The sequence below is a fragment of the Branchiostoma lanceolatum genome, chromosome 2 (genome assembly GCF_035083965.1).
Source record: "Branchiostoma lanceolatum isolate klBraLanc5 chromosome 2, klBraLanc5.hap2, whole genome shotgun sequence".
Lineage (NCBI taxonomy): Eukaryota > Metazoa > Chordata > Leptocardii > Amphioxiformes > Branchiostomatidae > Branchiostoma > Branchiostoma lanceolatum.
The window spans coordinates 16,071,637-16,086,310 of record NC_089723.1 but is presented as its reverse complement, the minus strand read 5'-3'; the positions used below and the strand labels follow the sequence as shown (position 1 = coordinate 16,086,310).

The following is a 14,674-nucleotide window of genomic DNA, read 5'->3' as shown; positions in this document are numbered from 1 at the left end:
GAGCAGGGATTGGTCAGAATAGGTCACATGGTTATATCACCCACAGTTTTTCTATATCACCCACAGTTTTTCTATATCACCCACAGATATCACTCACACTTTTCTGATATCCCACACTATGTGGATATAACCACAGAAAATGGGGGCTTCCCATTGGCTGAGGGGAAGTAGCCATGGGCTAAAACTCCGATGAATCAGCGAAAACCCTGGTGGTGGCCCAGGCATGACGCGGTCTGGTGAAAGGTCAAGCTTGACCAGTGACCTACTTTCGCCCTCACAAGTGAGCTATGTTTCAGGGCAAAAATTAGCTGTTCGTTCAGTATCTCTTAGTTTATCAAGTGACCATGGTCTGTGAGTTTATTAAACCCGCGACTGGGGCTCGTCCTGAGCGCAAGTTTCGGCTTCACCAGTCTGCCCTTTGGGAGATGGTTCTGACTGGAGCTGAAAATCGGGCACAGGCAGGGACCAGTGTTAATTACTTCTTCCCTGCAACAATTGACAGCCAGACTCTCCCAGTCCGCCCTGTCTGACCTAAAACTAGGGTCTGACCTAAAACTGTCTGAGTGTGAAGTTGTTCCCTCTTACACCTAAAACTGTCTGAGTGTGAAGTTGTTCCCTTTTACGCTGTGTATTTCTTTAGAATATTGTGTTGCAATTTTAGACAGACTCTGAAACTGGAAGGGTTTATTTTCCTGTAGCCGTAGGACTGTAGGTGGTAAAGTTTATCATTGATAACTTTTTGTCTTGCTGTCTCCCTAGTAAAAAATTACACTGCAGTACTCAGAAAGCTTTTTATTCAAATACACAACCAGGCTGATTACAAATACTGTACAGTCTTCACTAAAATCTACATTGATTCAAGGTATCTATACTTGCATTACACAGAGAAATGTGAGTTCATGGTCCTGTTATCCAAGGTTGCATTTTGAAGGATAATATAAACCCACAGCTTTTTCACAGAAAAGGACATGTATGTTGTTCTTTACATGACACAAGAAAGCAAGTCAAACACACAGATACATGTAAATACAGCACAAACAACAGCCACATGAAGTACTTTATATAAAATGTGTAAATACTAAAATAGGCGACAGTTGAATGTTTCCACTGCCCTTCATATACATTGTAGGTGTGAAAATTTATAACCAAATTCCAATCCTACATAGTTCTTGAATGAAGTACATTAGAATATGCTGCTTTGATGCCTCATTCAGACATCAGATTTATTTATTGAAGGCTATCAACATGTGGACAGGTGCCAAAGACATGTGATTGCCATCTTGGATACATCACATCAGCATAGAAATAATGCCATGAAGGCCTAAAAGATTCAGGGATATTAGAAATGGAAGCACAAAACTACTACATCATAAGTCAAGCTACAAATGGTAACAGTTACCAATAAACAATGTTCCCTTTTAATTTTCATTCATGAGATAAAAGTGTATGCATTTGGTAGCCTTATATTTTGGGCATTCTGCCAAAGAACAATGGTATGAATAATCTAAGGCCAAAACTCATTGTTATGTTTCTAGAGAATTTGGGATACAAAAAGAACAGAAAAGTGGAAGCAAGTTTGTATCTACTTGTTCAAAATTGAACATGTTTCTATACATAATTTCAAAAGAATTTGTGGTCCATGTATGGTACTTTTGGCTTATTTGGGTAAAGTCCGCGAACCTGGTGTAAAATGCAGTCAGGCATGATTTCTCTCACACTCTGCTCTGTGACATTGTGTTTGCCAGGAACCCAGCAGTTACTTTCATCTAATCCGGCCAGATATGCGTCCCACAATCTATTCTTTTTGTCTAAGTATCTGGGGTCATACCAGGCCAGGCGGTCATTCAGAACTTTCCAGAACTTTTTGTACATTGTTTTCCGTACAGCGGAGTTTCCGTCACCTGGCGGGTTTCCGGACCCCAGCCATCGCTGTGGCCTTGATGTCACACAGGGGTCACAGAAACAACTGGGGCACTCTGTGTTGGAACTCCTGGTGGATGTTGTTGGCTGGGACTGGAAGAGAAAAAATAGAATTTTCTTTGATAATGTATAAATCATATCTTTGTACATACCCAAGGTACTGATTTCTTCAACCATTATATGAAATCGATCACAGATACAGTCCTGAAAAGCTGAAATAAAGGACACACGGTGTCTAAGTATAATGAAGACTAATCTTTACCTCAGGCTGACGTCCTCTGGGCTGACGTCTTGATGTTGTAGGCCTTTGGCTTTCAGTGGGCACAGTATCTTCTTGATCCTGATCCAATACCTCAATTCCCTAGAACACAACACATGTGACATTAGGGGCTTTCACCTTGCAAAGTAACACGTGGCAGAGTGGTAAAGGGTTTTGTCACTCATTTTTACCTGATCTACAATGTAGGTACAATTTCTTTGTTCTAAAGTGTTGAAATGTTTCATAGTGTCTAGATATAATGAAGACTAATATTTACCTCAGACTGACGTCTTCTGGGCTGACGTCTTGATGTTGTAGGCATCTGGCCTTCAGTGGTCACGTCTTCTTGATCCTGATCCAATACCTCAATTCCCTAGAACACAACACATGTGAAATTAGGGGCTTTCGCCTTGCAAAGTAACAGGTGGCAGAGTGGTAAAGGGTTTTGTCACTCATTTTCACCTGACCTATGTACAACGTCTTTGTTTTAAAGTGTTGAGAAATTTTTCGCAGTAAACAAAGATATGGCAAATGAGATACAAGACAACATATTCTGTAGTTCGTCTACTTACCTCGTTATCTTCGGCGACATGCTCTGGCTCTTTCTGCGGCTGTCGGTTCTCTACTGGCTCTGCTGGATGTTCTACCAAATCCCATCCATAGTGTTGAAATAGTGCTTCTACTGTCAGTTTTTGCTCTTCTGTCACTTCAATGCACCAAAGAGTTGTGCCGCCTGTCCCCGCCATTTTCAGAAGTGGTATGCAGGTTTCCCCTGTTCCCAGGTTGACCTCTGGAGCAGAGTTACCACAAGGGAAATGACCAAATACAGCCCAGGTTCTTGAGTTAGAGGTACAATGTAACCCTAGAGCCACACCAGACTGGGACTGACGTACATTTCCCAGTGGCATACAGCCCGCCTAATTTCAAACCGTCAAGTGGCAGAGGAGAAACATGGAGCAACCTGCTACACCGGTTTCTACTTCTGATCAAGCTCGGGCCCAGCCCCTTCGGTACCGTGACCCAAATGCACTGCCAAGAAGGTCAAGGCCCTCTGATGATCCAGTGGCCAAGAAGGCCAGGAATGATGCTTACAGGGCAAGGGAAAAGGAGAACCGTGCCAGTTTCAACTTTGTCGGAGGAAGAGTTAGCAGGTGTGAAGCAGGATGGTCGTGTGTCCTTCACTGCACCAAACCTGGCGGCGAAGAAAGAGCTGATGGCAATGTTCCACACCATCAAGGCCAGCATTGGACCCTCCAGGTCATCACAGGAAGGAAACTTCAACGTCCTAAAAGAGATAATGGCCTACTACATTCAACATCACTCTCCGTCAGCATTCACCCACATGGCAGACGGTGGCACGGAGTCGTCCTTCCCATCAATGGAGATGACAAAGGAGGAGAGCACGCAGCAGATCGCTTTGCTGACTCCCCAAAAACTCACGGACCTCCTCGCCCTGACAGAAGTACATCTGCGGACGTGTCGGGGAAGCATTCAGTTGGGAGACAATCTCGTCATGGATGGGCATGCTGGCATCTGCACTTTCTTTTGCACTGCATGTCCTTGGTCTGGACGCTGGAACACGTCCCCAAAGTTGCCTAATAACCGCTTCCTTGTCAATGATAGGTGAGTCTTTTTTAAATGATTACCCCATGTTATAACAATTAGTACCTATAACATTTGATTAACGTTGATATAGATGTAAACATAATATATATGTGTATGAATTGCACAATTACCTAGTACCTAAATATTAGAACATGTATAAGTAGCATTGCATGGAGAAAATGTCAAATACACTTACATGTAGCATTGCATGTCATCTTTTTATCACAAGTTATTGGAGGCTTCTTATTGTTCAACATTTTATATGAATACAATGTACCTCCTATTTACAGGATGCTACATGGGACCTTCACAAGCGGCATACTGCCGACACAGTATGAGAAGCTCTGCCAGGCAGCAGACATTGGGATGATAAAGGACGAAGACAAGAATGTCGGTAAGAAGTGATGTGTTCATTGGGTTTTCAAATCATCAGTAACAATGTCAAGACTTGCATGTATTGTAAGTCATATTGTCAGAGTTTATGCCAGTGGAAATTGTCAGGACTTACATAATTTGTACTAAAAGTATTTCTGTATTTATCACAATACTCAGTTCTCGGTGAATACAAAGGCGTAGTACAAGACCTTGCAGAGAAGTCCATGGAGACATCATTACAAGAGGTGAGTTACAACATGAATGCTGTATTGTTTTTATCTTTACTTAGACTGCCACATAACGTTACATTTATCTTGAGTAAGAAAGATACAGTATCATGTGGAAATAAAAATTCTAAAGAGTTGAACAACATCCAACACCTGGTTGATATATCATTTCTATACATATTATAGGAAATAACAGGGAGTGTACTAAGTGAGGATGACGACGACTACAGAGGACTAAAAGTGTTGTCTGATGCCCGCCATTGCTGGAGGAAGAATGCCTACAACTCCGACGTTGTCTTTCTCGGCCATGCGTGAGTCATTTTGTAAACTATAATAATTCATTCATTTATATGGAAAAAGTAAAAAGAAACAATAAGGAAAACCTACAAACATCTATGAGCCACCACAAAGTATCATGATATCAATGTCTGCTACCAGAGGTAGTGTCATTCATATAGTAGCGTCTGCAATTGTTTGCATTCATGTTCTCCCAGAACACACCGTGTGATCCGTCACGAGTTAGTGACGAGGGAGGATGAGCCCGTGTCCCAGAATCATGAAATGGTCGGAACAAGGCGGTTTTACGAATTGGCCGATGCCAGAGGTATGTAGATGCCGCATACTTACAATGGAAGCATGTGTGAGCAGATTACTCTAAGATTCACATTGTTTACAAAAAAAGGTAATGACACTGGTGCTTGCATCTAATAATAGTATATACTTTGTGTATATACAGGATTGAGCATCCATCTCCATGGCCACGACAGGAACCTCACCGTCAACAAGTTCTTGGAGGACAATCGAGGCTATACAGAAAATGGCAATGACACCTGGCACGGTATGTTCTATACAATTATTTTTAATGTGGCATAATGCTTGTTAGCTTATCTGCCATCCCAACTTGCAATCATAAAGGTCTATCTATAGTATCAAGACATCTGTGGAACTGGCACAATTAATAGATTATGGATATGAATACAGACGAGCATCCTTACAGACTGAATAATTCCTTTTTTGTAGATTATTATTGCATTTTTATTTGTTTACTGGCATAATGTTTTTGATTATTGTATCCGTGACCCCTTCCTCCACTCAACCTTGTTGAAAAGTGGCGTTATGGCCGAACAACTCATTGTGGTGAAATGAAGGCTTTGACTTGACTGGCACAGATTTGCTGAACTGCAATGTATTCTACTTTCCTATTAGCCACCAAGAACTTGGCAAAGTCCTTGGCCACACGTGGGAGAGTTTGGCACCCAGAGCTCTCAGATAAAGGTTTGTGTTACATCATACTATAGAAATCATATAACATGTACTTATGACTTTTTCATGTGTAATTTCTCATTTGTGCTGCCATCTTTTGACATGTGTATATTTGAAGTTTCTCATATCCAACATATACATGTATTGTGGTATACTGTAGGTGCCGGTGTGAAAACACACTTTTACTGGGCGATGAAAACGTGCAATGGAGACCCTGCCCTGCTGCAGTTTCGCCTAAACAACATTGTCCGACACTACCAGGTAAGAAGGCAAGGAGTTGGAAATTTGAAGTCATAAGTTAAAATTTACGGTCCTTAGGAAAATCATAAAGATGGAGCCTACATGACACTGTGCATCTCCTTTCAGGATGACCACCGGGACTGTTTTGCTGGGAATGGGCAGCTGGAGGGATCTAGGTGTAAGACTGACCCTAACTATGAGCTTCATAGAACTACATTGACGGACCCTGTTGCCATTGCCATCCTGACAACATGGGTCCACGGCACCACAATCTACAAGAACCCACTTGACTATGTCCACGTAAGTAACATCATTTCATGTAGGACAGACTGACTTGATGGTATGGATGACATCCTTCTGATACCAAAACTGATCATGCAAGCATGTGAGATAAAAAAGAAGACCATTTATCATCTCCTAGAATAGAAAGAGCGGAACACTTTTGCATCAACTATGGTCACAATTTTTTGCTGCGGTTCTAAAACCTAACTACTTGATTTCAAATTCCATAAAGTATATTAAACGATTATTTGCATGTGATCGGAAGTTCCTTGCTTTCTCATCTGATTATATTTACAGTAGCTTTACAGTAATTTTATGATTTTGTTGCATATCAAGTGTAGAAATACAGGCTTCGATGATGTTTTGAAGTCGACCCAGAGCACAGTACTACTGTTATCCCCCCCCCCCCAACACACATGAACCTACTAAAATGTATCACACAGGAAGAATTTGCCCCTCAATTTCTGCTACAGTGCCACCAGATGTACAGAAAAAAAAAGATGTAAAATAAACCATGCCCCAGCTTGCAGACTATGATGGGGCACACTTTTCCCAAACTTTCACTGATTGCAGACATACATGCAGAAGCAAGTCAGTCAGCCCCTAGAAGGATCACTTTACAAATCTTTTCAATGTTAGTGGGAAAAGTATGACAGAATGTGCTAACGTTGTATCTCATAGTTTTTCTCTCATTCCAGTGTGTTGACACCCACTATGTGGAGAGTTTTAACAACGCCTTACTCCAGTATCACGACAAGAGGATTGTGTTTGGGAGGGATCAATACCTCATGCGCAGCCATCTCTCCATCCTCGACTGGGTAAGACTTCACACATGGTATTTTCCAATTGAGCTCACAAAAAGAGGCTCAAGGCATTGGGACAATAGTATGATATTGTTATATTGCTAGTTACAGGTCTCTTTCTCATCCTTTTCTCATGATCACATGATTTTGTTTTGTTGCAGAATGAACATGTCGATAGAGAACACACCTCTATCATTCGTAGACAGTCTGCGACAAACCCCAGAGCAGTGGAGGGGCACCGTGTGTTGAAACGTAAAACCAACAGCTTCAAGGCCACTATCTGGGAGAAATACATGTCACAGATCTTTCCTGAGGAAAATGATTAATTTTTTCACATTTAGTGTTTTAGTTGTTTCTATTGTCATCATAGTGTCATGATCAGACAAAGTGGTATAAGTGCGATCTGTTGAAGGTTCTAAAATACAGCATATTTCTTTCGTTTTTCTTTGGCCATTGAATATTTTCTGCTCAACCATAATGATATATCCTTTGGATGACAATGGTGTTTGGAAGTGTGATAATCATTGATCGAAGTGAAATATTTTCGAGACATACTACATGTAGAATTGGTGTGTTCATTATCTAAGTCTAGTTCTGTAGGTGTGATTTTAAATGTTGCGATTTTGATTTGAAATGTTACGATTTTGGTACGTATCAGTCTAACCTAATAGGTGTTTTTTTTTTTAAATCAAATAAGCAGTTCACTGTATAAAGTATGTCACTTTCAGTCATTTGTTTACATTGGAAATAGTTGACACTTCAAGGTATGTTCCTATATACCTATGCTATTTTGCTTTTGTTTTGTAGATTATGGCATTTCGTGCACTCTAAAGAAGATTTTCCAAAAAGATGTTGCAATGTCAGATACCTGAGTGCCATCTGCAGCTCTGTAAAGTGTAATGATGTCTGGTCATTCTGCATTTTTGTGCTCATGACCGTTATATCTACCATGTAGAATTATAGCTACTTTTCTTATGATTGTATAGGGTAAGATGCTTACCACGCTGTATATACATGCAAAAAGAACCTAGACATGCTACAAAGAAACAAGTGTCTATTACTGGCAAGTTATTGCTCACACACATGCACAACATGCACACACACACATGTGCGCGTATAGAAAAATGCACAGGAAACAAGCTGCTAGGGGGTCCAAACCTACCCACCACTTCTTCCTTACATCACAAGCTATCTGCCACCAAAAAATCCAGACTATAGGACCTATAGCACGTCCAGGTCAAAATATTTCTAAAAAAAAACGGAAGTTCTGCTGCAGTACCAAGGTCACATACCACGAAAATCGACCTTGACTCTCGTCTTCCCAACACCTACCCACATACCAAATGTTGTCTTATGCAAAATCCAGAGGTTCTTGAGTTATGATGACTACAAAAGTAGATAGTGGTGTCTGGAGATAAACACACACAGACAAATATACACACACAAAACAATATCTCCATTTTTCATAGAGATACTTACACAAAGCCCAATTGAAACATTCATACAGCATACATGGCACAGTGAGACAAACTGCAAGGCTTTATTTCCTAGCCTGTGGCCACATATGTCCATTTTCCCCTATGGGAAACCAGGTCTATTAGGCCTCTGGCAGGGACTGGGATTACCCATTACACGCCTGTCAGTCAACTACTGGCGGCCATATTGTCTCCGGACGAGCCCCAGTCGGTTTAATATGGGCGATCTTAATTCTCAGGTCAACTTTAAATGAAAACAAAACTTTGCTTTCTAATCCATATCTCAGTTGATCTTAATGTAAATCATAAGCACATTCTTAACATTCCTCCAAGTTATGTCTCGTCAATTTGTGTTATATCTTAGAGTATTTTTTATGACTGTCTGCCATGGTGTTACGTTGATTAAAACACTCGTCATGGCGATTTGGACGTTTCCGCAGTGGCCGTGCACGTGTCATTTGCCGTGCGTTCTTTTTTGTTTTCTTTGTGCAAGAAAGTTTGATATTCCAAGTGTTTCAGTTTGAGCCATCTGTTTGTTTCTTAAAGTTCACATCTCACTTATTTACCTACTGTACGGTGGTTAAGAAGCTGTTTGTGCATAGTCAAACTTACATAACACAAGCACCTTGGGGACCCAGTCTTCATTTGCTTCCAGGCTCGCTGAGGATACTTCTCTCGCCTAAGCGATCAGTAAATCGGTCCTTCCCGTGCGTTTAACATCCCCCCGACCAAACATACCATACTTCCCTAACGTACATGTAGCACGTTGTACACTTCTTCTGTTAGTACAACAACAACAAAAAATCCTCTTTTGCTTCCAAGCTCGCCGAGGTAACTTGACATAATCCCACCCGACCATATATTTAACTATTCCCTAACATAGCACGCTGTACACTTCTTTTCACACAACAAAAACCAAGTCCTCTTTTGCCTCCAGGAAAACGATAAACAAAGGTTCATGTAAGGGACTAAACTTAAACAAATACACCAACCTACCGTCTGTCGGATCAGATAATGTTACTACAAGTTATGCAGCATGTCTGTACTAACAGCATTTGACCTCATTAAGTCAAATATCCCCGATTGATACATCCACCTGTTTCTCAGGAGACATATTTGTTTGACGTATCATCTGTTTGACGTATCATCTGTTTGTTTCTTTAAGTTCGCATCTCACTAAACCTACTGTGCGGTGTTTGAGCAGCTGTTTGTGCATAGTCAAACTTACATAACACAAGCAACTTGGGGACCTAAGGAATTTGGTATCCTTAACAAATGACACAAATGGTTCCCGACGGCCTGTGCGCTTTCCTTTACAGACCTAACCGCAATATCTTTAAGATAAGCCCGTAATGATTTTGTTAACTACGCTTAGCAGTGCTCTATGCTGTTCTAAATTGAAAATCCTTGAATTTCCTTCAATCACCAGTTTTTTTACGAACACCTCTGACGGGATTTATACTGTTTTCACCTTCGCCGAGAAGGTTATGCATAGGGTAGCGTTTGTATGTATGTTTGTTTGTTTGTTTGTTTGTTTGTTTGTTTGTAACGACCAGCATAACTCGAGAAGGCTTGGATGGATTGTCTTGATATTTGGTAGGTGGGTAGGTCTTGATGAGACTAGAAAATTATTACATTTTAGGTCCCCTAGCGGCTTCTTACGGTACTGCAGCGGAACTTCCTGTTTTGATATCTCGTGTTCTGGACCAGCTATGGAACTGATTTTTGAGTGGTAGATAGCTCTTTGGACAGAGAGTAAGTGGTATAGGTTTTGGCCCCCTAGCGGCTCTTTTGGAACTGTAGGAGCAGGTTTTGGTTCAGACTTTGAAAGGGAATAACTCAAGAAGGGCTTGATGGATGGTCATGAATTTTGGTAAATAGATAGCTTCAGTGATGACGTACATGATTAGATATGTATTATGCAAATCATTATCTAATTTGCAAAATTAATGAGGAGAGTTTTTACAGCCGTCAAATTCCATGGTAGGACTCTCAAACATGTGACATATGTATCTGAGGAAGAGAGAAATATTAATAGATATCAACTATGCAAATAAGGACCTCATTTGCATAATCAATGAGAAAATACTTTATCTCAAGATGGGCTTGATGGATGGTCATGAATTCTGGTATGTAGATAGCTGACGTGATACTTTGTATGATTGGACGATAATTATGCAAATCAGATTCTAATTTGCATAATTAATGAGACAATTAAAAAAACCCACTGTGCTCCATGATATGACTATTCAAATATGTGACATTTGTAACTGAGGTAGAGAGGGGTGTTGATAGATAGAAAATATGCAATTGTAGGCCTTATTTGCATAATTAATGAGTAACTACGTTAATTCCATACAGGTAAATGATGGCAATTTCATAGTTGTGGCATTTGGAAGCTATGCGAAGGTGAACATAGTTGAATCAAACTATGCTGATAAGGACCTCATTTGCATCATTGATGATGTTAGCATAACCTTCTTTGTTAAGCTTATACTTTGGACAACGTTTGTTATTTGGGTGAAGACGATCAACTAGTATGATTTATAATTGATGAGAGACACTCCTAATACGTCAGTCATAAAGGTTAAAATCATTTGGCGAAGGTATGAGGTCGTGGAACTCTAGTTATGATTGCCATCGGTAGCAGACCATGTTATATACGATTGACAAAAACGGAGCATATCGAAAATTACTGTATTACCTACGTACATGAAGACCTCATTTGCATAATTAATGAAAAAATACTATAACAAGATGGCCTTGATGGATGGTGATGATTTTTAGTATGCAGATAGCTTGTGTGATGCTTAGCATGATTTGACAATAATTATGCAAATCAGGTTCTAATTTGCATTATTAATGAGGCAACTTTAAAAATCCGCTTAGTTCCGTGATATGACTATTCAACTTGTAACTGAGGAAGAGAGGACTGTTAATAGATAGAAAATTTGCAAATATGGGCCTAATTTGCATACTTAATGAGTAACTTCTATCATTCCACACTGGTAAATAACGGCAATTTCATACATTCTATACTTTTTTGTGGCATCCGTAAGTTATGTGAATGTGAACATCGTTGAATCAAATTATGCTAATAATGGCCTCATTCGCATAATTCGCATAACCTTCTAAAGACCCCAGTAAAACTATATAGATACGGGATAATGTAAACTATAGCCTTCAGTATGCGCCTGGCAGCCGTACAATGCACATCAGTGGAGGCCTGGCTGAGACAGTTTACCATGTACAAGTTACCCTTCAAGTCATGTTTGAAATCTATAGATAACATATAAGAATTTGAGGTATGGCTACAAATAAAGAAGTTAGCTTGAAGGACAGTAAGCCAAGAAATAAAGTAATGACAACACTGGCTTGCAATTTAGTTTGAGATATTGGCTAGCAGTTATATGTACTGTTCTACAGGGCCCTATTCTATGCTGGTAACAACAACAAGAAGACGCAAAAAATCCCAAGTCATATTTCTAGCTAGACACACAACTACCTAGGCTAATGTTGGGAAGACATTGGAAATTCAAATCCATTTAGACACTCTAACACAACGTTGATAGGGTCGATTTGAAAGTTTGAAAATTTGAACAAGGTTGACTTCCCCCAAACTAAAAGTTGTAGATAGCATTGTCTTGATTATCCCAGGGATCTTATCTGATTGAAACTTCGTTGGATTATGTGACTTTTTGATAGATATCTGGGCCATTCTGCATGGTTTGATACTGTTCATAGAAAAACCAGTACAGAAAAAAGTTTGAATTCTCTGACAGTTATTATGGTAATCTGTCCCTGCTATTGTCCCAGGCTGGCAGACATATAATCCTTTTATGAATTTATGTGGTTTTGGGGGATTAATCCAGCCCTCAACCTGCTGGGCAGCTCACAGTAGGAGCACTCCCTTTACGACTTCCCCTGGGCAAGGTTTTGGTTCCTTTAAATTAAGCTCATAATTTGTTAAGCTCATACTTTGCACATGTTATATCATTAAGACAATCAACTGGTATGATTTATAATTGATGAAAAACACTCCTAATACGTCAGTCATAAAGGTTAAAATCATTGGGGGAGGTATGAGGTCGTGGAACTCTAGTTATTGATATTATGCTACATTGTACATCGATCAACATGTCGAAAGTGATGATGCACCGTATCTTTCGTTATTGGAATTGACAAGTAACAAATGACTTCAATTATAGCTCCTAGTTCTCTGAGTACTGTCGGTCAGCAACACATTTGAAATACCCACCTGTTGTGTTACTTCTGGCCTTTGTTATGTCAAATGAAATTATATATCAGCTACGTCATGCATTACTTATCACTCGAGACTTCCGCTGTTGGCACTATATCACTGACATAAGCTCATTATTATCAATAACATAAGTGATTCTAAATGTTTGTTTACATACTTTGTACTCAATGGCCTACCCAATGCATCAATCATTTGAGACCTCTACAGCTGGCTATATATCACTGGCATATGCTCATTACTATAAATGACCCACGTGGTGCTAAATGATTGTTTACATATGTGCTCAATGGCAACTATCATACATCGCGTATCATTACATAAAGGTTTGTTTTTATAATAACTATATCTAACGTTATAGGTAGCATAAGTCACCATGTCTCAAAATTTGGTACGAAAATATTTCATTGCAAATCAAATATAACTGGTTCATGACATTGTATAGATAACTTATCCATAGATAAACAGACCCTTATAGATATTTGAATTGTAAAGACAGGTCCCCATTTGCTGTCAACTGAAAATCAAAATCTATTCTATACATGTATACTTGAAGAACACAGAGACCCCCACTTGACTCTACTCATTTCCGACTTCATAACGACATCCAGTTGAAAAGTTCACCTTCGTGAAGACCTCTACAGGCCATATGACAACTTTTATCCCCAGCGTTGTAATGAAGTAGTGAATGACAGAGCCGGGCAGTGTTCTAGCCAGCGCCCGTCCTCCCGTCATTTGACGTTTTTTTGTCGCTCATGACGGACAAAACTTTTGCCCAACCCTTCATTTTTGATGGACAAATTTTGCCGTGTAAAGATATTTAGATAAAGCTTAGAATTTTGCATAAACTCCAGAAGATCAGCGGAAGTTCGCGACGAGGCTGATCTAGATCATTTGTAATGCCCACCGGCGACAACCCCAGCCAGACACAAAGAGCGCCGTGGTGGTTGCTATAGCTAGTATAGGGCGTATTCACGTGACGTCATCACCCCTGCCCTCCGTGGGCGGCCATGTTGGTGCTCACCCTGCAGTGAAGTTTCTCGGTGTCCGACGCTCTTTAAATTTCCAAGGAATGCGAAGTCGTCTGATCGCTGTTTTATTATATGCAAAGAGTCTCCAGCCTCACATCCTTTTCGCTACAAAAATCCAATTTCACCTACTGGAAATGACCCATTATCGACGAGCGTGGTTCCCCAGCAGCAAACCGGCCGCTAAACTGTTTACAGAGTACGCATAAAATCAGTTCACAGCATACAAGTGTTCCAAGGCCTGTAGCCACGTAGTAGTACAGTGTCTTGAGTGTCGTGAGAAATTTTGTTGACAGGGAGTACGTTATGATCGGGAAAGTTTGACGTTGAAAGACCCCCAGTTTATGAATGAACGTATCTCAAGCAACGACTACACGGTGCCGCGACGGTTACACACGGGCCTGTAACTTGCTTTTCGACCAGATACAAAAGGTTTCCATACACCAAGGATAAAATCTCCTTGCATACACACACGTTGATTCTCAAACTTCAACTATTTAGATCCGCTGTTCGTATGTCAGAAATCCACTTTTGTTTCAGTCGTTTAGTCCCTTCGGAATCGTAATCGTATGTTCCCGCACGTAACACGAGAAACGCAAAACCAATCTTACTGTAACCCGACCGGTGTGTGCTTTATCAGTCTCAATCCAACATCTGACCACGAGGCAAAACACCATGATTATGAGACAAAACGTTTTGAAGGGAAATTGTGAATGGCGTAGAAAACATCTGCCATTTATACAAAGAGTTCCATAGGGCTCCACTACCAAGTGAGCACCAACATGGCTGCCAGTGCTCGTTGCTAGGGGGAGGGTCACGTGACTGAATACGCCCTACGCCGCCCTCCCCACTACAGTTTTGGCCGGTCGCATTGGGCTGACGTTCATTTCTCTTTTGTCCCTCTGGGTTCACCGTCAGTTATTGTCATCAAAGAAGCCT

At 40.5% G+C, this 14,674-nt stretch overlaps 2 protein-coding genes across 3 annotated transcripts; one reads left to right on the top strand and one right to left on the bottom strand.

Annotated features, from left to right (window-relative positions):
- Positions 1-777: 777 nt before the first annotated feature.
- On the bottom strand, positions 778-3,297 carry LOC136427615 (uncharacterized). Its single transcript, XM_066416598.1, has 4 exons — positions 2,752-3,297; positions 2,457-2,552; positions 2,183-2,281; positions 778-2,013 (listed from the first exon to the last, which is right to left on the bottom strand). Exons 1-4 carry the CDS (start codon positions 3,085-3,087, stop codon positions 1,621-1,623), a joined length of 924 nt encoding a protein of 307 aa, XP_066272695.1. The 5' UTR covers positions 3,088-3,297; the 3' UTR covers positions 778-1,620.
- A 16-nt stretch (positions 3,298-3,313) lies between these two features.
- LOC136427610 (uncharacterized) lies at positions 3,314-7,987 on the top strand. Of its 2 annotated transcripts, XM_066416591.1 has the most exons (10): positions 3,314-4,178; positions 4,337-4,404; positions 4,573-4,697; positions 4,881-4,990; positions 5,123-5,224; positions 5,593-5,661; positions 5,810-5,910; positions 6,016-6,189; positions 6,870-6,989; positions 7,136-7,987. In XM_066416591.1, exons 1-10 carry the CDS (start codon positions 4,076-4,078, stop codon positions 7,298-7,300), a joined length of 1,137 nt encoding a protein of 378 aa, XP_066272688.1. In that variant the 5' UTR covers positions 3,314-4,075; the 3' UTR covers positions 7,301-7,987. The 2 variants fall into 2 exon arrangements, with proteins under 2 accessions (XP_066272688.1, XP_066272689.1); XM_066416592.1 differs by lacking the exon at positions 4,337-4,404 and having other exon boundaries at positions 4,064-4,178.
- The last annotated feature ends 6,687 nt before the right edge of the window (positions 7,988-14,674 follow it).